The sequence below is a fragment of the Chelmon rostratus genome, chromosome 2 (genome assembly GCF_017976325.1).
Source record: "Chelmon rostratus isolate fCheRos1 chromosome 2, fCheRos1.pri, whole genome shotgun sequence".
Lineage (NCBI taxonomy): Eukaryota > Metazoa > Chordata > Actinopteri > Chaetodontiformes > Chaetodontidae > Chelmon > Chelmon rostratus.
The window spans coordinates 17,016,368-17,043,828 of record NC_055659.1 but is presented as its reverse complement, the minus strand read 5'-3'; the positions used below and the strand labels follow the sequence as shown (position 1 = coordinate 17,043,828).

General features: G+C 41.7%; 2 protein-coding genes and 1 pseudogene across 3 annotated transcripts; 2 read left to right on the top strand and 1 right to left on the bottom strand.

Annotated features, from left to right (window-relative positions):
* On the bottom strand, window positions 1-9,429 carry LOC121615964 (annotated as a pseudogene).
* Window positions 9,430-10,139: 710 nt separating this feature from the next.
* emc3 (ER membrane protein complex subunit 3) lies at window positions 10,140-13,794 on the top strand. 2 transcript variants are annotated; one of them, XM_041950534.1, is made up of 9 exons: window positions 10,140-10,385; window positions 10,809-10,980; window positions 11,090-11,147; window positions 11,298-11,391; window positions 11,891-11,995; window positions 12,134-12,215; window positions 12,343-12,422; window positions 12,805-12,887; window positions 12,972-13,794. In XM_041950534.1, the coding sequence occupies exons 2-9, from the start codon at window positions 10,826-10,828 to the stop codon at window positions 13,098-13,100; spliced, it is 786 nt and encodes a 261-aa protein (XP_041806468.1). In that variant the 5' UTR covers window positions 10,140-10,385; window positions 10,809-10,825; the 3' UTR covers window positions 13,101-13,794. The 2 variants fall into 2 exon arrangements, with proteins under 2 accessions (XP_041806468.1, XP_041806477.1); XM_041950543.1 differs by having other exon boundaries at window positions 10,140-10,408; window positions 10,814-10,980.
* Window positions 13,795-14,144: 350 nt separating this feature from the next.
* On the top strand, window positions 14,145-26,960 carry usp4 (ubiquitin specific peptidase 4 (proto-oncogene)). Its single transcript, XM_041962948.1, has 22 exons — window positions 14,145-14,311; window positions 15,630-15,757; window positions 15,887-16,017; window positions 16,120-16,246; window positions 16,424-16,569; window positions 17,341-17,402; window positions 17,525-17,671; window positions 19,362-19,479; window positions 19,581-19,754; window positions 19,842-20,000; window positions 20,394-20,618; window positions 21,024-21,107; window positions 21,233-21,327; window positions 21,438-21,620; window positions 21,895-22,121; window positions 22,258-22,479; window positions 22,568-22,638; window positions 22,723-22,838; window positions 22,929-23,078; window positions 24,003-24,106; window positions 24,540-24,628; window positions 24,814-26,960. Exons 1-22 carry the CDS (start codon window positions 14,160-14,162, stop codon window positions 24,934-24,936), a joined length of 3,033 nt encoding a protein of 1,010 aa, XP_041818882.1. The 5' UTR covers window positions 14,145-14,159; the 3' UTR covers window positions 24,937-26,960.
* The last annotated feature ends 501 nt before the right edge of the window (window positions 26,961-27,461 follow it).

Genomic DNA, 27,461 nt, shown 5'->3' with positions numbered 1-27,461 from the left:
AGCACAAAGGTCAGGTTTAATTGTCAAATTGTTTTTTTATTGATTTTCACAGAGAAAACCTCAGTAGGCCCACATCATTTTATGTACAAAAATCATACAACATTTACATGTTCACTCAACTGAAAACATTCTGGGTGACAAAATATGTAGCTATGTACAACAAAATCTGCATTTTCTATAAAAAGAGAAGATAGAAATGACAGTTTAAGTTTATACAGGGGGATGCATTTCACAGTGGGATCATTTGGCCACAAAATAAAAATGTATTTCTCATTCCAGTTCACTCGATCTCAGCGAAGCGTGAGAACATGGCCTTACGAATGGCATCCTTGTAGGTGTCAGATGCTGAGAGTTCGTATGAGCTTCCTTTAATACCCAGGCCTGTGCCCTTGGTCCTTAATGAAGCCTGTGGGGAGAAGCAGAGACGGTCATTAGAGGAGACAGATTGGATACAGGTCGCCCTCAGGTAACGGTGTTAATTGCTTTGCGAGTGAAAAAGAACACATTGACATGCATATTCCATCTGTTCTGAGCTGGTGGGGCGATGAGTGTTAATTTGAAGAAAAATGTAAAAGGAATTGTTGTCAGGATCCTCACCGATATGGGCGTGGTGATGCCCTGTTGGTGGCGCCCCAGACCTCTGCCAGCCCATTGCTTGCAACATTTTACTCCCGATATTATCACTTGTCAGGCCGCATTTGGTGGTCTGTTCGTAGTTTCTGTTAAAGGTGAATGACAAGAGATGTTAAAAATGAAAGCACCCAGCTGTTCATAGCCAATAATGCTATATGCACCCAAACCATGATTATTTCCTAAACCTAAACAAGTAGTTTTGTTGCTAAACTTAACCAAACTGCGACTGAAAATCGAAAGTCTTTAAACTACAGTAGACTTGTGCTTTCACGCAGGACTCGAAACCCGGTCTCCAGGGTGAAAGTCCTGTGTTTGACCCATTCATCCACCACAACCTCCATCATATGTGAGCTTTGTGGCCCTTTATACTAACTACATCACCTAGCGATGAGTGTAAATAACTGCGAATAACTGCTGTGTGACTACTCTCACCTGGCTGCAAACAGACACTCTGAAAACATTTTAAGTGTTGATCAGGATCACAAGGGTCCACTTGTGAAATGCCACAGATGGTTTGCAGAGAGATTAAACTCCTCCACTTACACTGGCAGCGGATAGAATTTCTTCCTGGGTGCGGGAGGTTCAGGAACGCCGTACTTCTCCCTTCTCTCTGCAGCTCTGTCTCTGTATTTCAGCTGTTAAAATACCATGAAACTTTATTCAGTGTGTCCCTTGTTGCAAAAATTACTGATGGGTACAAATTATTGAGTCAAATACCTCAGTTTCTTTCCTCTCCAGCTCCTCCAGCTCAGCTTCTGTGAGTTTTGATTTTCTCTGAATTTCCAAGTTTTGCTATAACAATTGAAAGCAGCTGTAAATATCATATTCACACATATATAAACTCGAGACAGTATAAGATCAATAATGGCCTTTAGATTTTGCATCAGATCTTTATACACTGAACAGATGGCAGCGCTCAGAATATTCATGGCTCCTTGCAGATTAAACGCCTGCTGTTTCCCCATCCTCACCTTGTGGAGGTCAGAGAGATGCTGGTGACGCAGCAGACCCTCTTTGTTGGGGAACTGCCGTTGACACAGCAGGCACACCATCTTCTTCCAGTCTGTTATTCTTCCCTCCTCATACACTGCTCGATAGGAGGCGCCCTCCTCTGCGTCGCCATCTCCGTGGTAGCCAGCAACCAGATTACTCTGGAATGTGACGCGGAAAAAGGTGAAGTGTTACGGGATTCATTTTCCATTAATAACTGTGACGTGGGGACATAAAGGCAACACCACAAAACAAACCCTAGCTGAAGTGTCCTGCTCTGGGATCTCCAATTGCTCGATCATCAGGGACGGCATGTCAAAACCTCCCATCTGCTAAAAGGAAGCAACAAATCTCATTAACAAATAATACATACAAAAGGATGGAGACAGAGTCAAAGTCAGTTATGCTGTTAGCCATTTTTAGTGTGTCAGGATGAATAGGACTGCCCAGTTAGTTCAAACTGTTTGAATTATGCTATAACACAAATCCAGTAAAAACATACTTAAAAAAAATACCTTTTTCTCAAAGAGAAAGAAACCTGCGTCGGCAGCCGCGGACTCCTTCCTGTCCTCCTTGGACAGCCCGCAGGTTTGCGAACAGCTCTTAAAACTTTCTTTTTGCTTATTGAAGCTTTTGGCCCAGCGTGCCATGTCCTTTGCGATCTGCAATTGTATTAAGTAAGGTATCACTGAAATAGCAAGATATGAGGCGCACAGAAACAACTTTTTTAAGTAGCACTTACCTGCTGTGCAGACTTGCTTTTGGGCTTCTCTTTTTTTCCTCTGGGCTCTTTGGACGGTGACTCTGTGATTGTGTCGGATTCAGCCGGCACAGGGGCGTACGTCTGCTTTTCACTGTCCCAGTAGAGGTACTGCTCAGTCTCAGAGTTATAGTAGTACTGTTGATGACAAGCATAATGAACTGCATAAACAGTCCTGGATAAAATAAATGACATGTTGGCATGGATGTACAGTGAGACCACAGGATACTTACTTGGCTGCTGGGATCATAGTACAGGCCAGTCTGAGCGTTGTAGTAGTAACTTGAAGCCTTGTCATACTGGTATGTGTAGGTGTCAGGGGCAACTACAGCTACAAAGACAGAAACCTTCAGGCACTTTCAATAAACGACGACAAGATCATTTCATTTCAAATATTAAAAGATTTTTGGTTTACATGAGCAGTTGTGTGCATTATTCAATCAGTACGTTCAAATTCAAGAATTTTCCTAACCTAACACAGCGGTTAATATTCTGTATTTTCAAAACTGTCGAGACATTGTACGAACCCTGAGGAGAGACGCGTGTGAAAGTCGCATAAAATTGATCTAAGGTTAATCTTTTCATTCACATACAGAGGGGCCATTGTGTAGCTGACTAATGTTACCTGTAGTGTTCGCAGTCGGGGCAGCACAGACGGTGGCTTCAACAGCAGAAGGTGCTGGTGTGACCAGTGATGCGGCGCAGACATTTGCAGCCTCTTCTGCTGCATCCGTGGTCATTGCTAACTGATGTGACTGAGATTGAGGGGAAGAAAAAAGATAAAATAAAAATTTGCTTCTGCATCCACCATACAATACCAGTCTAGTAAATAGTAAATTACTGGTTGTGTTTTGCAGTACATGGATGCCATGTTAATACACCATCTACCTGTAAGGCAGGCTGGCTGATAATGACAGGCTGGTAAAGTTGAGCTGCCTGGGATATGACGACCCCTGTGGCGGCAGGGATCGATGTCGTCATTTCTGGAGCAGCTAAAAACAGTTGGTTAAGATAAAATGAACAATCTCAGCTATAGTATAAAAATCTGTCAAAATATCTCAGAGTGACTGACGGCTCTTATTACCTCTGAGTAATCCATCTCCAATGACAGGAGCCGATCCTTCAGGCTGCTGCGGCTGCGGCTGCTGCTGGTGCTGGTGCTGCTGGTGCTGCTGGTGCTGCTGGTGCTGCTGGTGCTGCTGGTGCTGCTGGTGCTGCTGGTGCTGCTGCTGGTGCTGCTGCTGCCACAGATGATAATTATTTTCCTGCATCAAAAGAAAGAAAACGTTGAGTCAATTGTTGGTTTTCCTAGTTAAAGTCACTGTCATGATAGATAGTCTATATATAAAAGTGTATAATAGACGGACTTGTGTTTGCTGTGCATAGGCCTCAGGCAGAGGAAAGTAGTCAGAGCTGGTACCTGGACCTTGTTGTATCTATAAGAAAATACAGGGATGAGAGCAAAATCAAGAACAAAAAACAAAAATCCCTTGAAATACTTCATGCAAATAATAACAATGTGTGATTTCAGCCGACCTTTCCTGTAGCTTGGAGACATAGTATTAAAATGTGCACATTAAATTCCTCTCTTTCAAATGACTTGTAATGTCAGCATTTCTTATATTGACGATCCAACTGAGAATCAGCACCCCGCTGACAGGGCCCGATGAAATCTGATTTTTCCAGTTTCTATTTTATATTTTCCAAAATTCTGTGTTTTCCTTTTTAATTTTTCTGATTTCTGTGTTCTACGATTTAAGCACATTTTTATAATGGGAGGGAAAACCCTAACTTTCATAAATCGCATCCACAATTTTGCCAATTTCCACAATATTCTGCATTTTACAGTTGATTCCCCTTTTTAGAATTAAATTCCATCTGTGTTTTCTGCATCGTGGAAATCACTGGGCCCAACACTTGCATACGTTTATCTTCCTCGGGGGCCCCATGAAAACTGAGTGGCAAACCAAAATAATCAAATGAAGGCTGTGTAGAGTTTTTTTTCTCAGTAAGATCAGCATGACAGCAAACATTTTATATTGCACGGAGTCATTTGATTCAGCTTTAGTTGCCTTCTTACTTTTGAAGTCTTACAGTACTTCGAAATACAAAATAACACAAGTGAAAGTCTGATACCTGGCTCGATGACCACTGAGCAGCAGCTATGGCTGTGCTGGCAACAGACAGAGCACTGGCTCTGATCCAATCGGGCTGCGCTGAGTCTCTGGAAAGGACACACAGCGATTAGTCAAACCTTCATTTTTCAGCGCATGCAGGTTAATATTTGTCCTGCATTTGCTTTACATACACTTGCACTTGAATACTGCAAAATGTGATTAAGAGTGTCAATTTTAGAAAAAAATGAACCAACCTGATTCTGTTTTAGTGCAATACAACAACAAAAATGAATAGAAATACCTGCAGTTTACTATGTGGGGTTACAACTTCCCACGTGGTGCAGATCCAAAAGAGGTTACGTGTACTATATTTACAGGGAGCTGAATCAATCAGTGTGTATGACTCACTTCCTTGCACTCTTGGCATAATCCACCCCAATTATTTTTCCATCCAGCTTTAGAGGCGGCTGAAGGCTCTGGAGAGCGGTGAGCAGCTGGGAAGCCTCCTATACAAGAAGCGAAGATGTAAGATTTTCACGTGTGCACACCCCGGAAAGAAAACATGCATTATGACTAACGACTGGCTACAGAAATAACATACCAAGGGAGATGACAGCTGAACAAAGGCAAAGCCTCTATTCTGTCCTGTTTGCTTGTCTTTGATGAGGCGGATGTTGGCCGCTGACAGGTTGGCATAGGAGGTCAATACGCTCAAAATCCCATCAACAGTTGAAAGAGGGCCAACGTTTCTCAAAATTATTGCTGCAAACAAAAAATCATTCGTGAATAAATGCTGAGTGTGATTATTAGAGGAATGTAATATTTGACTTTGTGGTGAAAAACACACTCACTGTCTCCAGTGTAATCTCTTTGCTGTTGAGACTCAGCATTTAAACCACTCAATTCCGATGACTGCCACTCTGTAGTCAGCAACGACAAAGGAGAGTGACGCGTACTGTCGATTACATCACTCAGTGCAAGCATGCAAAACAGTGCCAGACACAGTGGAAGATACTTGCAGAGAAGTACAAAAATGACACTTTTGGTTTGTTGAAGTAACAACTCACCATCTTTGGATGCTCCACACCTGAAACACTTCAGCTTCTTCCGGAAATTGTACACACCACACTACGACGAACCAAAGACAATGTGACAAAGTCAGTGCAACACTTAAGCACACATGCACGTTATACTGACTTTTATACATATTGGTACTTAACAAGCATGACCGTTTTGAGTCCATGTCCAACAGGCCTGCTGGTGAAACCTGTACAGGCTAGTACATGTACTCATATATTGTATTTTTGGTTTTACTTCTTTGTACTTTAATTTACCTTAACAGTTTTTTACTCAATGTATGGCCCAGATATGTTCTCTGTGTTTCTGGTTCTTTTTAACCAGTCATTAACCCCCCCCCCCCCCCCTTCTTTGTTTACAGTTTTTTTCTTTAGCTGGGTGAACAGTGTGCCTGTACTCTGCACCTGTGCAAATGCAAAATAAAGTTACTTGAGCTCATAAAAAGAGAAATAGACTCACTGCTGTGCAAAGCCAATTTTCAACGTTCTGCCTCCGCTTGCTGTATTGCAGTGCGATGCTTTTCCCCTGGATCACCAGCCTGTTCTGTGAAGTCAAAAGGCACCCAATTATTTTAAATTCTGACGTTTCAGGCAAATCCCATGAGGGAGAGCAGCTGGAACGGGATAGTGGCTAGGCTTCAGTAGAGTGTCTCAGGAGTAAAAGTGAACAGAGGCAGAAAGACAAGTTCAGAGAGAAAGCTGCTGTTCTGTGTATGAGGGAGCAGTGTTTGGGAACGGAGTGCTGCCAGCTCGTCCATGTCCCACTCCAGCCTTCGGACTTTAAACGGAGATGAGAAAATGTCCAAGTGACTGAGCTGGAGCAGAATGTGGGCTTGGGCCACTCTGTGAACAGGAAGCATACTCTTCATAAGGAAAGGCAAAAGGCTTATACGGTTTATTTAATATTTTCTGTATTTGTTCATATTTGTAACAGAGCAGAAAAAAACAGCAATTTATACACTGAATCAACACTGAATTGACAACATACAGTAAACTAATTAGCCAAGATACTTTTATATTGGCTGAAACTTTAATCAGAAGTGTAATCATAAAAAATATTTGCTTTGCATGACCAAGGTTATGATACAGTCCTCCAACTAAATACCATCAGTCTTTAGCTCTGTATACTGCAAATACTGCACAACTCTCATAATCTGTCAATCGTGTTGGTTAACTAGGGCTCTAATCTCCAAGAATAATTCTAAACTTGGTGATTGTTGAGGCAACCTGATTGGTCTCCATCCATCGGGTAGAATCTTGCAAGCGATAAAACTCCACGAAGGCGTAACCTCGGCTTATACCTAGAGACAGTATTCAAATATAGATGGGAGGTGTGTTAGTTAGAATGCAACATTCAAACTCACAAAGCACTTGTACAGTCTAGAGGCCGACCGATAGTGGAATAGTTGAAGCCTAAAGGTGATTATCCCCCCAAAACAGACAGACACACACACACACAGTTGAATCCAAGTCAAAGTATGTATGTACGTGCAAAATTGCGATGGGAGTCCCTATGTGACTGGCAGAGGCTGCACAGCCATCAGCCACCATTGGATCCAAGATACTGATAGTTTGTAAAACTTCCTATCAGCACAGATTAATCGGTCGACCTCTAGTGTAGTCCAGCTCAAATTGTAGTTGGGAAGGGTGCTTACAAGGTCATAGGCATGGTGGTGCATTTTGTTTATTATAGCAAGTAACTGCATACAGGTACCTCCTTACCTGCCCCATCACCAAAATCAGGCAATCTATATGACACAAAGGAACCTTTTGACAGTTTATTTTTTTTTCAGGGATGTCGATACAGGAGCATGGAGGTGAATGTGAGACACTCCTCTCAACAGTGGCACTCACCTCTGCTTTTCCTCATCAAACGAACTTCCACAGGGTGCGGCCCCGGCAGCTGCTCGAGCACTGAGCGGATCTGGAAGATGCAGGCAGAGGGTCAAATTCATCTTCTTTCAATATTACTCCATCTGTCTTGACAACATCAAGCCAACACTATCACTAGGTCAGCGTGTGGAAGGAGGCACACCCACGCTTTCTTAAATGAATCATTAATTATACATAAAGTGCTCCACTTCAAAGGTCTTACTCAATACTTTGTGGTAAATAAATAACTGAACAATATATACATCTCTACTGCTTCACTTTGTGTCAAACAAGTAACATAACAGTGCCCCATTGCTTCACTTTGGGTCAAAAAACTGTGACATCCTTAAAGGAGAGAGAGTGAGAGTGGGAGAGAGAGAGGGAAATAGTAGACACACATATCAATCAATCAGAAATCAGTTTAGGGGAAATAGCCAGTCAGCTGCCTCTTCCTAGCTAAGTTAGTCAGGTCACAGACCCTCAGAACTTTTGGTGAGGACAGATCAGCTGCTGGATGGCAGGTAAATGCTCATACCATTTCAACATTTGAAAGGTATCAGTGCAGAAGCTGCCTCTGATTTTGACAATTTACACTTATTTAAAAACCACAAAGCATCTCAGGTATTGATTCCAGGTCAGATTACAGATTTGAATTTTGTCTGCTTGCTTGCAAGTGATTTGCTGTTCCACATGAGGTATTCATGGAAATGCCAGAGGTCTACCTTGTAGTACTAACACTCACTGTGAGTTTACCATTAAAAAGCATCCGAGACACTTACATCATCCTCTGTGACATTAAGAGGGAGACCCCTCAGCATAATAGTCTTGCTCTCCTCCTCCTGCTCCATTTTGTAGTGCTGGTCTGGATAATCCCCATCATATTCATCATCGAATCCGTCACTATTGCGTCGTTTTTGGCCCCTCTGTTGCTGAGAAAAAAACAAAAACAAAGCTGTTATTATTAAAGTTAGAACCCAGATATTTTGCATCCTTCCCCTACAGGTGTGAACATGACGTGATCCTACAAAGCTATTTCCATTTACTCACCTCTGGACTGTCTCTGTGTCTGTCTCTGTGCTCTCGGTGTCGATCATCACCCCAGCGCCGATCATAATCCCTCTCCACATCCCTACCTCGTCGTCGTTCCTGCCACTCGGGATCATCTCTCCTCCCATCCAAACCATATCTCCCACTACGTTCACCCCGACTGAGCCTGAAAAAGAAAAGCAGCAGTGAAGCACCAGTGAACTATACGAATAAACTGGATTCTGTAGGTGGCACTTCTGCTCTGGATATGATTGTGTTACCGTCTATCAGCTCCCATGGTTTAGTGTGGAGGACACACGTTTGACCACGAAACTCTGTAGAAACATCAAAATATATATATATATTTTAACCATTGAATCGCTATTAAAAACAGCTGTGTTTGACCTCAGCCAGGGAAAAGCTCAGACAGATATAGATACCAACAGAATGAATGAATTTGTCACAAACACTTCGAAAAACAAGCAATGCTTTTTACTGAGTGATCTGATGGAAACAGCTGCAATCTCTCTATTGCCGTTGCATTCAGTTAACTTGTGGAGGGCTGACGTCAAGCCAGAGATACAACAGGCCTGGTTTGAAACGACTAATACTAAGCTCCCTCTTAACTTAAGTACATCTAACTACAAGATAACTGCTCTGCTTGTCGTTTAACGATAGCCACATGCCGGCTGAAGCAAGTTTACACAACAGTAGGGAGGCCACTGTAGCGTTAGCAATACGCGACTGATGTTAGCTTTAACGTTTGCGTTATGCCGTGGTGGGTCACACAAACTATCTTACGTTAGCCGTTAGTTTCAACAAATGCAATCCCTAGTTATTTCGCGTTACATACCGTTTAACGCCACAACTCGCCAGCCCTGATTATGACCAGATACAAGATCTTGTTTTTCTACCACTTCCGGTCAGTCACCAGAAGAGTCTTCTTCGTTTTAACATGGCCGTTAGCAAACAGATTAACTGCGCATTACCCCCACCCACTGACCTGGATGGGAATAGGTGGATACACAGTATACTGTAATGTGGTTGTTCAAATATATAACACCGTGAACAAACAAGCAAATAAGGGCATGAAAAATAAGAAGTGTGTAGCTATAACACGAATTACTTTCTTCTTTACCATCGTACATCATACCCTCTATCGGGCAATGGTGTCCCAGTGCAATGCCTGTGAAATGATTGTATTACCAAAACACTTACTGTCCTTAAAAATATATATACAGTTTAGAATGAAATTGAATAAATAAATAGATTAAATGTTTCTCTGTTTCCTGTGCCCGTGAGTTGATATCTACCATTCCTCTATGTATATCTATCTGCCTCTTTATGATATTTAATTATATCTATATGCGCATCAATTAAACTATAATAAGATATGGTTTGAATTCTGCAAAATGTACTATCTTAGTAACTTCAAATAAAATTGTTCATGTTTAGGAACAAGCAAAGAAACCGATTGAAAAGGCTATTCCTTCTGTCTTTTGTTGCCAAAGTGTAAATAACCTACAAACCTAACCTAATGTTATCTTTAAGGTGTTCGGCCTGGGCACTGGCGTGGACCACAGGCTGACACTTTGGGACGTCACGGGCAGAGGGACGCTGGCTGGCCCTGACAGACACTCCCCCCATCACCGCGGGGTGGCGCTGCCGTCCCGGGGAGATGCGGATGAGCTGCAGAAGCAGAAATCTGCTCTCATCCCTCGAGCGAACACCACAACGCGATGGCCGCAGCAGTGGATGCGAACTGTTAAAAAATTATTTGATTTGCTGAACTACCTCGCATAGCGCATGGTTTTCGCCTGTGATAGCTTGGGAAAACACTGCAAGTGGCGGTCGCTGCGCTAAGACGACGCGCCAGCTCCTACCAACTGTGACCCGGGCATCAGGAAGAAGGTAGCCAGCTGGCTAACGTTAATGTTAGCGAATCCCAAACGTTAGCATCGGCTGTGTTAATCGCTGGTACTTTTATACATAACTGAAACTGGTTTATTAAAACACGTATCGTTTCAAGTTTGGGAAACTGATCTTAGATTTGATTTTTACCTGTGAACGCTAGTTCATTAGCTTGATAACGTAGCGTTACCTATGATTGACGTTACCTTAATGACGCTGGCTGGCTAGCTAGCTAAACGAACTGACAGCCCATCCCTCTGTTCAGTCGGGGAGTGTGGAGTCGTAGCTTGATATACAGCTTTTTGATAATTGGTCTAACTATTATAATGAATAGTCCTCACATTAGTCGGACGAACGAAAAACTGTGTTAGCTACCGAAAGTGTTTCTCTTACACTAGCCTTGCTGCTTCTTTGACTTTGCAGTTAAGCTATCAGGCTGTATGGCTGAACCGGAGCTCCTGCTGGACTCCAATATCCGGCTTTGGGTGGTCTTGCCCATTGTCTTCATCACCTTTCTTGTCGGGGTGATTCGCCATTATGTATCCATTCTTCTTCAAAGTGACAAGAAGTTGACGTTAGAACAGGTTTCTGACAGGTACGTAACCTTCAGCTGTGCGCTTGATCACACAAAGCAACAACAACAAACGTACACACTTGCAATTCATTTGAATTAAGATGTGTTCATGTTCAATCTCCAAATCCAGCCAGGTTCTTATTCGGAGCAGAATTCTCAGAGAAAATGGAAAATACATTCCCAAACAGGTAATTTTTGTTGATGTTGTTTCATACATATTATTTTATTCAGTCCTCATCTTTTGTTTAAAATACAGGAAATACAATACACAAAACCACTTGCCTTGTCACAAGTACAGTTTGTGGAACAATGTTACTGAGAATCTCTCTTTGTTTTAGTCTTTTTTGATGAGGAAGTTCTACTTCAATAATCAAGAGGATGGATTTTTCAAGAAGACCAAAAGAAAGGTTGTACCACCCTCTCCAATGACAGGTAATCATTTGAAGTGTTACCAATAAAGAGGATGTGATGTGTTATAATCCACAGTGACCGATAAAAAAAAAGACCATTTAAATGAACAATGTCTGTGTTATAAGAGCAATTAAATATAGTAGTTATACTCCAAGTTCAGTCTTTTCTCATATGAATGAAATTCTATCCTTTTGCCAACTCAAAAAAGATTAACATAAAAACATGTAAGTGAACCCATTTCGGGTCATGACCTTAACTTTGCGAAAAGCTGGAACGGCCATGATTTCAGGATTAAGAGTCTTTTCTTCTTTTATATCTTCTTGTCAGAAGTGGTTAGTTTTTCTCTCTAATTATTAGAATTTGTCCACAACATCGTCATCATTTTATTAAACCAACCCGTATGAGTAAAAAAGCTACAGACTGCAGCAAGAGCAAATGAAACTAAAGGAAGGTGTCCAGGTGTTTACCACTTTATGTCTGAATTTATTTGTTTTTTGTCTCACGCTCTATCTTAACACAGATCCCAGCATGCTGACAGACATGATGAAAGGAAATGTTACCAATGTGCTTCCCATGATCCTCATCGGAGGCTGGATCAACTGGACCTTTTCAGGATTTGTAACAAGTAATGCGCTCACTCTCTTGCTGCTTGTGGTGCAGAATGCAGCATGCACAAAAAGACTTCACTGTCTCACTGCAAGATAAGATGTTGTTTTCAGGGAAATTCTACATTGAGTTCTTTCTGTCCCCTTTTTCCCCACAGCTAAGGTTCCCTTCCCTCTCACCCTGCGTTTCAAGCCCATGCTGCAGCAAGGAATAGAGCTGCTCTCACTGGATGCCTCCTGGTAAACTAATAAAACAATATCTTTAGCGACGTACTACATTAGTCATCATATATTAATATCAAGGTGCTTAAGTTTTTGTGTGAACGTCATGTCATTTGTTCTGTTTGTATGTGCGTTTATCATCTAGGGTGAGCTCAGCGTCATGGTATTTCCTCAACGTGTTTGGACTACGAAGCATGTACTCATTAATCCTCGGCCAAGATAATGGTAATTCTAAGTGTTTTGTTGGTAGTAAAGGTCGAAGATGACATGAAAATGTTTTATCTTTTTGTGCTTTTTGTGCTAATGACCCTGTAATACTGCATGTTATTTGAGTCACTCTTAATGATATTGTCCACTTGAACTTAAGCTCTCAATGTTAATGACAAATGCTATGGACAGTAATATAACAATATCTAATTTCAACACGCACAATTTGACAGTTGTTTCATTTAAAGTTTTAGCTGCAGATGAATCCTGGCCAGTGATATTTACACTTCAATTAAACCTCATAGTCTGAGTAAAGCCTGTGGTTTTGGTGAATGCTGTAATGCCTTATCTATAGTGAAACAGCCTTGCATTCAGATAATTATTTTGTCAATCCCCACAGGTGCAGATCAGTCGAGGATCATGCAGGAGCAGATGAGTGGTGCTGCCATGGCCATGCCCGCAGATACAAATAAAGCTTTTAAGGTACATACTGTCGTTTCAGCATAATTAATTAGTGATGGCGTGCTTTGCTTGATTGTTTGCATGATGTCTTTCTTTGGATTTCAGGCTGAGTGGGAGGCACTGGAACTGACTGACCATCAGTGGGCACTGGAGAGTGTAGAGGAGGATCTGATGAGCAGAGAGCTGGACTTAGATGGCATGTTCAGCAAGGAGCTGCCCAGTGGTATCTTCTGATGGCCCGGCGGCTTCTACTTGGAGCCTTCAATTTGAATTTTGATCATTGCAGGGATTTGCTTTTGGTTAAAACCGCAGAGATGGGACAAATCCCTTCATGTTATGCAAAGTTTACATTCACTTATCTGTGGTCCTTTTTACATGTGTTACCTTTCCATTTCTGTCCATAAAATATCTAAAATGACTTAAAATACACTGGTTCTGCTGCTGTGTCCTGCATAGTAGAAAGCATTGCTTTGTTGTCTCACCTTTTAGACATGGAGATGTTTGGGAGAACTTAAGTGGCTTTTTGCTTATTGAAATGCATTATTATCAGCTTGCAACTGTATACCATCATAATGCCAGGTAATAGAATGTAAACTACCGAGTCCTTCTTTTTTCTTTTTTCATGCACAGCTAGACTAGCTGACTCAATTTTCATATGTGTTGTCATCATGTTTAAAAAATAGGACACTACCATTTTACAGGTCTGAATGACGTTTATTTAATTTTACTTTAAGAATCTTTAATGACTCCTTGGTTTAGATAGACCAGCTGCTGTGTGTCAGCTCCCTAAAGTTGGAAGCAGACCCAGAACTGATTAGTTGTTGGCAGAGAATATGTTGTGTGATTGAAATGTTGTTTTTGAAGTGTGTAGACAATTTATTTTGTAATGTAACTCCCCTGTGTTTTGTACAGCATAAAGCCTGTTTTGACTAAATTCTCGGTTTTATTTGTTGCACCCTATCACCTTTCTATCACCCATAATATGCAAACGAGTAATTTGACTGATATTATGTTTCGGTCAGCCGTCACATTTCCGTCACAAGTCCGTGCTGAGTTTTGTTCATGCTCCAGAAGATGCTAAAACACTACACGGATGTTTTTGTAAAGTGGCCTTTTGTTAAACTGCCGGCCATTTAACATCCGGCTGTCCAGTGTGACTGAGTGATGTTACAGCAGCGCGCTGTGGCTGTGTACTGATCGTGGAGGAAGAGCGTTTCCCATGATCAGCGCTCTGATGCTCGCCCAAGCGCGTCTCTTCCGTTCGCGCGTTCACGATACCGGCACATTCGCTGCATGATGGCCGAGGGAGGCGGACCCGAGTCGGGTGGCGCGGCAGACTCCGACTCGGAGCCGGTTGCCGCTCAAATGCCAACCCCTTCAACCGAAAGTCAAAAACAGACTATTGGGTCACTTTTGAAAACCACTCTAAGAAAGGGCGACGAATGGTAAGAACCGGCGACGGCCGGCGTTATCTGGGTGTTTCAGCTAGCGTTAGCTAGCTAACGTTAGCTAGTGAGAAACAGGAAATGCTAACGCGCTAAAGCTAGCAAGCTAACGAAACCAGTGGTTCCAAGTGTGAAAACGAAAGCTGCTGTGCCACCGATATTTTGTTTAACAAGTTAGCAAGCTAGCGGCTAGCCAGTCCGACTTCACAATTTCTCTGTAAAGAGTGGTACCTCAACTTAAAGCTATGAACGTTGGCCATAAACAGCCAAAGCAACATGCCAAGCTAAGTGGCTAATCTGTATTGTACTTTAACATAAATGCCTGTTTTGTGACAAGTTGGGATACGTTGGCTGATGTGGTGGCTAGTCGGCTGGTAGAATAGGCCCTGAATTCAGATGGTAGGTTCCCCTGACAGTCAGACCGGCTCATTGCTAGTTTAGTAGCATTAAATGATTTGAAAATGGGCCCGTTGACATAAATATTATGCGATGTCGTTACCCGCCTATAGTGCCATGCCAGTTGAATTTGTCTTACGGGTTTCTTAACTGTCCAGCTACATGTGTTAAGCAACATTGTTTCAAATCATTGAGACCATTCGGGCCTGGGCATATTGCAGCCAGATGTATTAGAGGGTTCACTTCAGCTATTAAGCATTACAACAGAGAAATGTCAGATGAACAAGAATGTCAATGTATTTTTTTGTTCATAGAAACGGGCACCAGGGGAAGGGCACGCCACATTTGTTATGTCTGTCAGTTGCTAGCTACTCGCAAACATGTTCATATAGTTGTTGAAATGAGTCAGGTACTGCCTATAGATAGTGTTTAATGAAACTCTAGCTAAACTGAACTACCATGTCATGTTATTCAATCTGAACTGTTAGACTTTCCACACTAACACTACTGTATAGCATGGGGAAAGTAACCACAGGTTAAGGGGCAAAGATCATACATCTTACTTTGACTGAGACTTCTGAAACAGTGCTTGCACAAAACAGTTGCATGACCTGGCGTCTAATCTCATCCCTAGCAGGTCTAAAGGAGATTCTTGCTTGGGATGAGATTAAGTCAAACTAGCTTGCTGTTGCTATATCTGCAAATGCCAGGGCAGTTTGGTGTTGCATAATGATCTGGATTGGCATAAGGCTGAGTGCAGTGTATCATCTCATGACCCTTTTCTGTCCTTGCTTGATATCATAAACATATCAGGTGACCAAAACATTCTTTTATGAAGTTTCAGAGAATCAGGAGAAACTATTGTGTCTCTCTCAAAGTGTGATGTGTTTGTTATTAACTAGTATCAAAAATGTTGTTTTAGGTATCTTATCGACAGCCGGTGGTTCAAACAATGGAAGAAGTATGTGGGATTTGACAGCTGGGACATGTACAATGTTGGAGAACGTAGCCTCTATCCAGGACCAATTGATAACTCTGGGCTGTTCTCAGGTAAAACTGTCATCTTTAAACAAACATCTATTGGGTGTTACTTATGATAGCTCTTGAGAACAGAACAAATCCCAAGAGATTAAATGAGCAGTTTTTTCAGCCTGTAGTCATAATTCTTTCCCCTTAAAGACCAGGATACTCAGGCCCTGAAGGAGCACCTTATAGATGAGCTTGACTATGTCCTTGTACCCACTGAGGCATGGAATAAGCTTGTCAGCTGGTATGGCTGCCTTGATGGCCAGAGACCCATCGTCAGGAAGGTAATGCTGTCAAAGTTTTATCATTTTTTTTTATTTATTTTATTTTTTTTACTTTGACCATTCATTATGGATCACCTCTTAAATATTTTCTTTCTTCTCTAGGTTGTTGAACATGGCATGTTTGTCAAGCACTGTAAGGTGGAGGTCTATTTGCTGGAACTGAACTTGTGTGAGAATGACAACATGGACAATGTGGTCACACGTCATTTCAGTAAAGCTGATACTATAGGTGAGGGTTCTATTGAACAGCGATAAATGACTTCCCACGCACTGGAAATGTCTACATGTTGTTGGCCATTAAATGTGTTTTTTGTAAAAAATAAATAAATAAATAAATAAAAATAAATAAATAAAATAAATAAGCAGGAAAGATAATAAGCAAGTCTTGCTAATCCCCTCTTTCCAGACACTATAGAAAAGGAGATGAGGACGCTGTTCAATATCCCATCGGAGAAGGAGACACGGCTCTGGAACAAATACATGAGCAACACCTATGAGCAGCTGAACAAGCCAGACAGCACTGTACAGGATGCTGGTCTCTTCCAGGGGCAGGTAGTATAGAGCTGCGTTATTCAAATAACCTTCAGATCACTGATAGGCTCTCTTCCTCATTTCTTTTGAAGAGCATTGCAGCCCAGCAACGTACTGGAACTTTTCTGTGCATACATAATTCATTTACAAGCATTGTACAAATAACAGGAACCTCTGAGAGTCTAATGCAATACATTAGCCCTGCAATAAAATATATACAATGTTAACGTTTTAATGTGTTGGTGAGATTAGCGTTCAGTTTTGTGGTAATTTTTTGATGCTGAAGTTTGTGGTGCTGTTGTATTGCAGGTGTACTGTAAGGTATTACTAGTCTGACTCACTGGATGTAGCCTGGGTATAATAGGTGGCCAATGCTCGGCCCTTCTCTGATATGCGTGTTACCATTTGGCTTTGCCTCATCACGTGCAAATTTTTGACTAAACTAAGTCCTCCCTCTGACACTATTTTGCAATGGCACCATTGCTGCATGCGAGACTTTGTGCCACCCAAAAAGATTGTGATTGGTTTAAAGAAATACAAACAGGCCAGAGCCTCTGTAAGATATATAAATTCTAATTTTTTTTTAACATAGCAGCTCCTATAACTGTAAACTCAATGTCAAAAACAGGCTAAGTGGACAAAGTAAATAGAGTTGAAAGGCATACCTGCAGCTGCTACAGCTAAGAAATATTTGGCACATGTGTGGTATTAAATTCAAGCCTCAGACATGATAGCTCTGACATGAAGGCTGGTTGTGCCAGCTTGGCTCTCATTCAGCTTGTTTTCCCACAGGTGCTTGTGATTGAGCGGAAGAATGAGGATGGCACGTGGCCCAGACAAGCCTCCCACCCCAAGTAAGCAAATACCCTTTTTTTATGGAAAAGAGATGAGTTGAGTCCTAGTGTATTTTTTTTGTTTTGTTTTCTTTTAAAAATACAAATGTGTGTCTCTAAATGTTTTTGCTCTTGCTCAACAGATCCAGTACCACCCCATCCAGGAATTTCACTACCTCCCCAAAACTCTCCTCCAATTCAACAGCCAGTATCTCTTCAACAGTAACCAATGGAGATAGCAGCTGTGGCCCTGGCTACACACTAAACAACAGCACCTCCTCTGGCAACAGGCAAGAGATGTTATTTGAGTTATCAACCCTGTCACTGTTTTTCTCATGCACAGAGTACCATCTTTTACCTCTCTTGGGCATTTACTGTTTTCTTTATGTGGCACAGGACTTTCAGTTGTGATCACATGGGTTTGGAACAAACGCACAACATTCTAATTTGTAATGTACTTGTGTATCAGTTACTTCCTCAGCTGCTGTAGTTTCCAGTTGTTACATATCCAAAGCCTCATTGTATGTTATGATGAGACATTATGATGCAAAAAAAAAAAAAAACTTCCAATATATTATTCTTATCCAATCTTTCTCATGCAGATGCATTGTAGGGCAGATTAAAAGGGAGATTCTGGTAGACTGCGCTTGCATTTGAGACATTTATTGTATCAGTACATTAGTCTAGCAGTTCAGTACCTACAGACCTTCATCAGAGCATGATGTCTTTATTGAAAGGACTGATAAGGATTCCTTTGTCCTTTCTTTATGTCCTTTGGTTACACACTGCAGAATTATGTTTACTTTTCCTCTAACCTTAAATTTAATTAGCACTTACCTTATTCTACTTACCATAGTAAATTTGTTTTGTCTTGCATGTGTTTCATTTGCTGTTAGATATACACTGAAAAACAGTGCATGTCAACAACCATTTAAATGCTGACTGGTATCAAATACATACACTAGGATGCTGCATCAGCATAGTATTAGTCATGGTGAGGAACATGTAATGAAAGAACACACTGTAACTGAGCTGTGGCAGCATGGGTCCATTACAGTGTTTACTGGAAAAAGCATTATGGCCTTAAGGTGCTTTCATTTGCTCTTTATGACATTCATTGCTACCTAGAGCTCAGTAGGATTACTGAAGAGTTGATAGGCTGTTGAACTGAAGGAAAAATATGCTGTTTAATTAGATAAAGCTATACACAGAGTTACTAGTTTATTTGGGACAGATTGAGAGGTTTATGTAATATTTTTAGATTCAGTTGCCACATTTTACTTAAGAACAAAATCTCCTGGTTGAAGTAGACTGCATGAAGAATAGTTTTTCAGTTGTATGATGTTCTTGGACAATATAGAAATTGTACTATACAGAGAAAGTTATGCTCACATTTAAGCTTGGTGTAATGTTTGTCACAATACTAGTGCATTCAGGGATGATGCATTGAATTCTAAAGGGAAGTAAGATGTGACTGCAGATTTAACATCTGAATTTAGTGTTGACTCAGTAAAATGGCTGCACCTTATTCTAAAGGGATTGATTGCCTCAATCACCTCAAGAGGTGGTTTGACATGAATTAGCAGTAATATTTACAATCTGCTTTTAACTGCAGTCTAAGTAGAGAGATACCATGATTATTTTCCTGCTGAACACAGGTGTGAGTGTGCTAGACACACAGTTTGATATCAGATGTAAAATAAAAGATGACTTAATTAATTTGCATATGTGAGACCTTATTATAAGACATGAAACCAATCTGTTATTTAACACATTGAATTGTCTGCCGTGGGATCCTGCCATCATGAGAATTTGGGCATGTATTTGTTCAGGGCTTGTATGACTGAGTGTGCTGATTTTCTAAATAAGAACGAGAGTGCCATATTTGAATGTCATATTTAAACGTATACCTGAAGTATTGGTTCATTATGGTACAGTGTCTCTAGCATACCAACAGTAACAGATCTGCTCCTCCCACAGACTGGGAGGCTACAATTCCTACAGCTCCTCCTACAACTACAGAGAGTCCCAGTCACAGCCTGGCCTATGTGGTCTCAGTAATTTGGGCAACACATGTTTCATGAACTCTGCCCTCCAGGTAAATGAAAACCTATTATAACTTTGACTCACAGAAAGTCAATTGCCGTGTTTTGGAGGTAATTCATTCACATGGCCCACTTTTTATTCCTCCTCTTCCAGTGCCTGAGCAATGCATCTCCACTCACAGAGTACTTCCTCAATGACCAGTATGAGGCAGAGATTAACCGAGAGAATCCCCTTGGAATGAGGGGCGAGATTGCTGAGGCCTATGCTGATCTTGTAAAGCAGATGTGGCTGAGCCGCAGCAGCTATGTGGCTCCACGTACCTTCAAAGTGAGTTGTGTCAAACATGCAGTTTTTTATTAAAAAGATCCATCTGTCAGTCAGAGACAAAGTTGATATCTACCTTTTTGCTTCTAGACCCAGGTGGGACGCTTTGCCCCCCAGTTTTCAGGCTACCAGCAGCAGGATTCGCAGGAGCTGTTGGCCTTCCTGTTGGATGGGCTCCATGAAGATCTGAACCGTGTCAAGAAGAAGCCTTACCTGGCCCTGAGAGATGCAGAGGGCCGTCCAGATGAGGTAAAGCACTACTTACTGGTTACTGGTTTTTAAACTGTGGAATTTTTGTGGCATCTGTATTTTTCTCTCAAAAACGTCACTTAAAACATTCAGGCTCAGTCTGTTTCTGGAATATGATGGCACTTAAATATCTATATTCAGAGCACTACCTGCTTTGTTGTGTTTTGATCCGTGAAATTGAAATCGGCTTTAAATTTCAATGGGATTGACTGAGCTGCAAGGACCACTATTATCTGCTGGCCAGACATGTAATATAGGTCTTTCATGTTGAAGCTGCACATTGTGTGCTTTCATCTGCACTGTTTCAAAGAATTGCTTTGTAATATCAAGTTGCACACGTTCTTTCAGAGGTAGGTTCAGTGGCATCTAATGAAAGTTTCTGTGGAATTACAGATTGTTGCCAAGGAAGCCTGGACGAACCACCGCTTGCGCAACGACTCCATTATAGTTGATATTTTCCACGGCCTCTTCAAATCCACTTTGGTGTGCCCAGAGTGCGCCAAGGTGTCTGTAACCTTTGACCCATTCTGCTACCTCACACTGCCTCTACCCATGAAGAAGGACCGTACTATGGAGGTTTTCCTGGTGCGATCAGACCCTCAGTCTAGACCCACACAGGTGAGGTGGAATTTAGTCCCAGGGTTTTTGCTCTAGACTTGAACAACTAACGTTAACCTGTAAATAGACAAGTTTTTTGCTTTAACATATCATTAAGAAGAAAAATATTGATTGTACAAAGTGATGGCTGTAGAATAAGGACACCAAAAAACAAAGGGATCCGGCTGTCCTTTCGACAGCGTTGCCAACAGTAATACCATGAGGGAATGCTAGGGGGCGTTGAGGGTTGTCTGTTTGAACTAATGCTTTTTTAAATGACTACTAGTTAATATCAGCTAACTGATTCTAGTATTCCACTTTTTGGCTGTGGACTTGGTGTTGCTGAGCCCTGGATTTCTGAAAAGTCAAGCACTTAATTCAGAGGCTTTTTGGGTAATAACATCCCTTTTTTGCTTTTCCTTGCAGTATCGAGTGGTGGTCCCCAAACTGGGTACAGTGACAGATCTGTGCAGCGCCTTGTCCAAACTCTGTGGTTTCCCTCCGGAAAATGTTAGAACTTTCTCCTTTTACACCACTACAATAAAGTGTTCTTCATACTTCCAGCTTTACATTTTCTTTGTTTTAGGTTGAAATGCAAATAGTATGCACTAACTTTGCTTCACTTGTGTTTCTAGATGGTGGTGGCTGACGTTTACAATCATAGGTTCCATAAAATTTATAGACGGGATGATGGCCTCAACCAAATCATGGAAAAAGATGACATCTTTGTGTAGGTCTTGTTGTAGACTAAGCTGTCTTCACTGCTTCACTGTTAGTCACTGTGGTTGCTGTTTAATGCTAGCTGTGTAATGTGTTTGTTTGTGCTGTTGCACTTTGCAGATATGAGGTACAGGAAGAGGACACTGAAAGGATGAACCTGCCTGTATATTTCAGGGAGCGCCACTCTAAGCATGCCGGAAGCTCCACAAGCACCATGCTGTTTGGCCAGCCTTTACTCATCACCGTGCCCAGACACAACCTCATAGCAGACATTCTTTATGACAAGATCCTAGAGAGGATTGGGTAAGAACTTAACTGTGTGCATAGCAAAGAAGGAAACAACATGTCCGTGCAGAGACAATGTGAAGACAGAGAGTTCAAGAAATGGAGGGAAAACAAATGAATGTAGTAGCTGGAGTTACATGATAGGCTATCTTTTAAATGTTGTCTGATGTATGTTATCTGTAAAATGCATATTTAAAAAAATGCTTTCACTGTTGTAGTGAAACCAAAGCAAGAGATAATAAAAAGTGACTTCTGAGTGTTATTGCTGAATCTCCCCTTTTCCCTGTTGCAGACGCTATGTGAAACACTCCCAGAGCCCTAACAGTGAGAGCAGGGCCTCAGCCTCAGCGACTTTCGCCAGCTGCAGCCAGGCTCCTGAATGTTCCACATCCTCTAGTCTCAATGCCAGCCTGGGTGGCTGTGGCAGCCCCCTGTCAGATGGCGCCTCCTGTAGTGCCAGCTCCAGCAACGGCAGCAACCACTCAGGGACCTGCAATGAAACCAATGGGCTGTATGATGGTAAGCAGCTAACAGTGAATGTAAAGGAAACACTGATCAGAGAGGCGTCACCCATTAGAATATTTTTATACTGAGGATCACCGAAATGCAGTCATGCAAAAAACACACAACATTGATTCCATCTGCATCTGTCCAGGTGAGGAGGAGGCCATGGACCACCAGGTGAGTCCAGAGCCAGAGAATGGCCACTCTGAAGAGGAGGAAGAGGAGACCTCTGACTTGGAAAATGGGTCTAAAGGAGAAACGGCCAAACAGTGCTCTTCACCAGCCAAACTCTTCACTTTCAGCATAGTCAACTCTTATGGAACAGCCAACATCAGCCCGCTGCCTTGTGATGGAAATGTCCTCAAACTGAATCGTAAGCATTAATCTTTGACTTGCACTCATAGCTTTGATTTTCAAAGCTGCTTTGTTTTGACAACCCCTCCCACCTCCTCTCTCTGCAGCACATTCCACGGTGGCGATCGACTGGGACACAGAGTCAAAGAAACTGTGTTATGATGAACAGGAAGCAGAGGTCAGTGGGGTGACATTCATCAGACAGTACTTGTGACAGGATATGCAAACAGTCTGCTTATATTTGTGTAAATATTGTATGCAGGCTTATGAAAAGCATGAGAGCATGCTCCAGCCTCAAAAAAAGAAGGCCACTGTTGCTCTGAGGGAATGCATCGAGCTCTTTACAACCATGGAGACACTTGGAGAACATGACCCTTGGTGAGGACTCACCCCTACAGCCTGATTCAGTGTCAAACCTCCACTTTTTTCACCATTTTTGAAATAGAAATATGTTCCTTTTTTATGCAGGTATTGTCCAACATGTAAGAAACACCAACAGGCCACAAAAAAGTTTGACTTGTGGTCGCTGCCTCGCATTCTGGTAGTTCACTTAAAGCGTTTCTCCTACAACCGGTGTTGGAGGGACAAGCTGGACACAGTGGTGGACTTTCCCATCAGGTATGTAGGAAGTGTTAAGAACAATGCTTTACTGTTTCCGCTAAAGGTTTTTCTGGAGAGATGGCACTACTTTGTCTTTTTAGTGGTTCAGTTCCAATCAATGTCAGTCTGTGCATACCCACACTGTCCTGAGAGGCACATCACATTTGACAATACCAGATTATTAAAACTTCAGAAACATTGAAGTATGTATGACAGTTTGCTGGAATATTTGGATTCTAAAGATGTAATATATCAAAATGTTTTCAAGAGTTATGTAATGCTGTAAAAGGCAGTGTAATAGATTTTGGTCACCAAGTGCTACTCAATGCTAAGTTGTAAGAATACCGTGTATCAGTGGAAGATTCTGCCAAAAACATTGAGAAACACTGTTGTCAGTGGGACTTTTACACTAGAGGGAGCTGTGGTCTGACACTTGGAGGACAAAAAGACCTGAGCAATGAGGAAAAACTGGATTTATTGGAGTTTTCTCCAGAGAACTGACAGCATACTTCAAAGAACAATTACACCTGTGTCCTTACTGGCCTTATCTGTTCTGGTTGTGTAACTAACACAGCTTTCAAAAGTGGTCTTTCAACACTGCATGAGTCAGTTGGAACAGTATAAAACAGACAGAAGTTGCCTCAGGTGTATGTGGCCTAATGGCTGCCGGTCTCGCTCTTGGCACTGTGTGTGCAGCACACACTCACTTCTGTTGAGGAACTTGATCCACTAGAGACCAGGAAGCAGAGGAAACTGAAATCCTGCTTTAAAAAAGGCAGAGTCATGCTCACTCACGCTGGTGTAAACATGCAGTAGGCCTACATGCTGTATTTTCCATCAAAACTGTTAAGAGAATTCAGTTTTTATTTCTTGGCTATTATAAGTTTAATAACTGTTTCAGTGCCATTTTCCCCCTGTGACTGATGGCATTTTGTTTCTCAGGGATCTAAACATGTCGGAGTTTGTGTGTGACCCCAAGGCCGGCCCCTACATATATGACCTCATTGCCGTGTCAAACCACTACGGAGGAATGGGAGGGGGTCACTGTAAGTCACTGTTTATTTTTTCTTCATTTATCTGTTATTTTAATCTCTTCAAATAACCCACAGGCCTATATCCCTCCACATCAACACACCATAAAGAGCTGCCAATAACTTATTTTAGCACAAACCTTTTTTTTACTTTCAGCCACTCTCTAGTTCCTGTTTCTTTAGTCTTCAAACATGCGCACAATATGTGTCAACAGATGGTGTGCTGAACAGCCGCTGTGTCTCCAGGGACACGGTGATCAGTCACATTACAATATGGCAAAGTGCCTCACACATCTTTGTTCTCCATGGACTCACTGTCAAGGTTTTTTTTTCACGTTTGGCAGATCCATTCACGGGGAACTGGTCTGATAAGATAGTTATCTCCTCCTGGGTAAACAAATGGCCTCAGTAGCTGTTTGTTAATGCTGCTTTCCCTCTGTCTTTATAGACACAGCTTATGGCAAGAACAAAGTGGATGGAAAGTGGTATTACTTTGATGACAGCAGTGTCTCCTCTGCCACAGAGGACCAGATTGTGGTGAGTTTGGTCTCTAATGTTTATAGACCTGGGTGTGCTGTAGTTGAATACCCTCAGAGATGCAGTATTTTTATCCATTGACTGATGCTTGGTGATGATAAGCCCTCAGCCGTCTTGGCTGTCCGCCATTGGTGTCGAGTGTCCCTGTTGTTGTAGCGTAACCCTGTACGTGTCCTTCCTTGCAGACTAAAGCAGCCTACGTGCTGTTCTATCAGCGCAGAGACGAGGAAGCCCCCTCCAAACCTCAGCCTTCGGCCTCGCTGGGAGGGGCCACAGAAGCAGCCGATGACCACATGGACACAAACTGAGGAGCCCCGATGCCGAAGGGACGCGCACTGAAACACATACAGCAAATAGAGACACTTGGATGCACACACAAAGCTACTTTAGTGACAGAGGACTCCACAGACTTAACATTATTAACCCTACCTTCCCCCATATTTTATTTGATTTCTGTCTCGTATGTTATCAACTAGAGCCAACAGCCTTGTCAGAAGAGTGACCTGAAAGACTTCCTCCTTGCAGCGGGCGGCCTACTGATTCCTGAACATAGTTTACTAGTCTGGAACTAAGAGGAGTATAAATGGGTATAGATCCTCTCACTGGATGAACAGAATGTTAGAAGTGCCCTCAGATGCGTAGATCAACAAATGTTTCTGTTGCCCACAACAACAGTCAGAAATATATATATATATTAAAAAAAAAAAAAAAAAGCCAAATGCAAATATTGTTTGAACCAAAGCGTTCCAGGGTATTTATGATGAAATGTACCAACTGTTAAGACATTAGCAGGATACTGGCATTGTGCCTGGATTTATCCCTGATAATCTTGCTGTGCTGAGGTAAATGCAGACTTAAACAGCATGACGACGCACACGGAACAATACGTGCTGTGCCCGTTGAAAGAATCCTGTGACCTTATTTGCTGATAGGGGATCTTGCTGCTGCAGGCTAGCTGTGGCAGCCGTGCTCCCAGCCTACCGGGTCTGTGTTGCAATCTAAACCGCAGAGGTGGATGTCTTGTTTCAAGGCTTTAAGACCTGCGTCTTTATGCGAGCTGTGGCACAAGCAGTTTTTCGATCTTGCCCTTGTTCAGCCATCGTTTTTTGCTCTTTGATGCGCGGTATGGGCTCTGCTGTCTGTCGGACGCTAAACCTATGAGAGGAGTCTCACCCTTGCTAACAATTTTACCTTTTTTTTTGTAATCACAAAGCAAAAGCGGCCTTTTGATTCCTGCAACCTAACTAAAAGGGAGGCACTTTGAATTCTCCACGAGTACATGATCTACCTGCTTCTGTTGTGTCTAGACATGACAGAATTTTATGGTTTGGCCTTAGCATTAAGGGCCATGGTCTGTCATACACTTCTAGATCGTTTTAATGTGTCTTACAAGCATATTTTGATTGCTGCCTGATTGGACCCCTAGCTCGCCTGCAATGGCTTGTCCTTATTAGTCTTGTACATTAATGCAGCTCTGTACTGAAATGGCTATGTTATTTGATATCTTCAAAGCACACTGAGTGAAGCAAAATAAACTAGTATAAAAGTGGTGCTTTATTCATGAAACTTGAACTTGCTCCTTGTCATGAGGAACAATCTACACGTGTCATCAGATGGGGTCAGGACAGCAGTACCTTTACAGCATTCCCACTGAATGCAGGAATTTGGAGCCAATAGTTTTCCTAGCAATGGTCACTACTCAGCTGTTTACTAAAACATGACAAAATGGTATCTGTTGGTAGCATAAGAAAATAACCCCTATGTTTTATCTTAATGGAGTCTTTATAGACACACAATTGTCACAGGAAGCACAGTTATAACAGGTGTCTTGTATGAGTGTGGCTGAGTATTAAATACATTTATTTATACTTGGTCCCAGATGACTGTTAGTACTTACTGGATTTACTCCCATAAGTCTTGTTCTGTGGCATAAATTCTGCACTTTGTTGCATAACAGCATGTTGATATGAAGGGCCTCCAAGTGCCCTTTCAGCCGGTTGTTCCTGCCATCATTATGTCGTTCAGAGATGACTACCTATAACTATAATCATATATGCCTATGACTAGAAAAGCTTTACGTCATATCTGTAATCCTAGATACTTAGTTGAAAACAAAATTCAGCCGGCAAACGCAGCAAATTTTGTTTTCTTCCCCCTAAATCATGTCAGCAATTCAAACTCAACAATAAACGAAGACTTGTAAATAATCACACTATTGAAAATAGGTGTATAAATTCTTGTCCTCATATTTATCTTATTGCCGATATCTACAGTATTTGTTTTTAACTGAAAAATATTTGAATTCAAAGTACAATAAAGACTGGAAGCCTCACCAAGGTGGTTTGTTTGGAGTAATTACATGCACAAAATATATGTTTATACCCCTCATTAAAGCTGTGATTCTCTAACAAAGCTGGCTTAACTTAGCGGGAGTTATGTAATAACTGTACAGTATTGCAAAATGGTCTGTATTTCCAGGTGATGCAACCATAATTACACACCATTCATGCTGACTTTTTGCAAAATGGACTGTGATCTGTCATCAGGTGTAGTCTCTTGAACAGCCCACGGGAGTAATCACACTGTTGCTGCAAATCCAGGATTCGCCACGTCAGCTCTGGATGGTTAGTTTTACCCACCATAAGTTTTTCATTTGAAGGCTACCTGTAAGAAATCATTTTCAAATGGGACCTTGTACAAATCTTGTATGAGATCTAGTTTTTAAAAATACAGTTGAAATTTGTCGTTTGCTATAGAATTTGAATTAAACATTAAGTTAATCAAAATTGACTTATAAAGTCTTATCTGGGTTAAAGAAAAACAATATAAAATC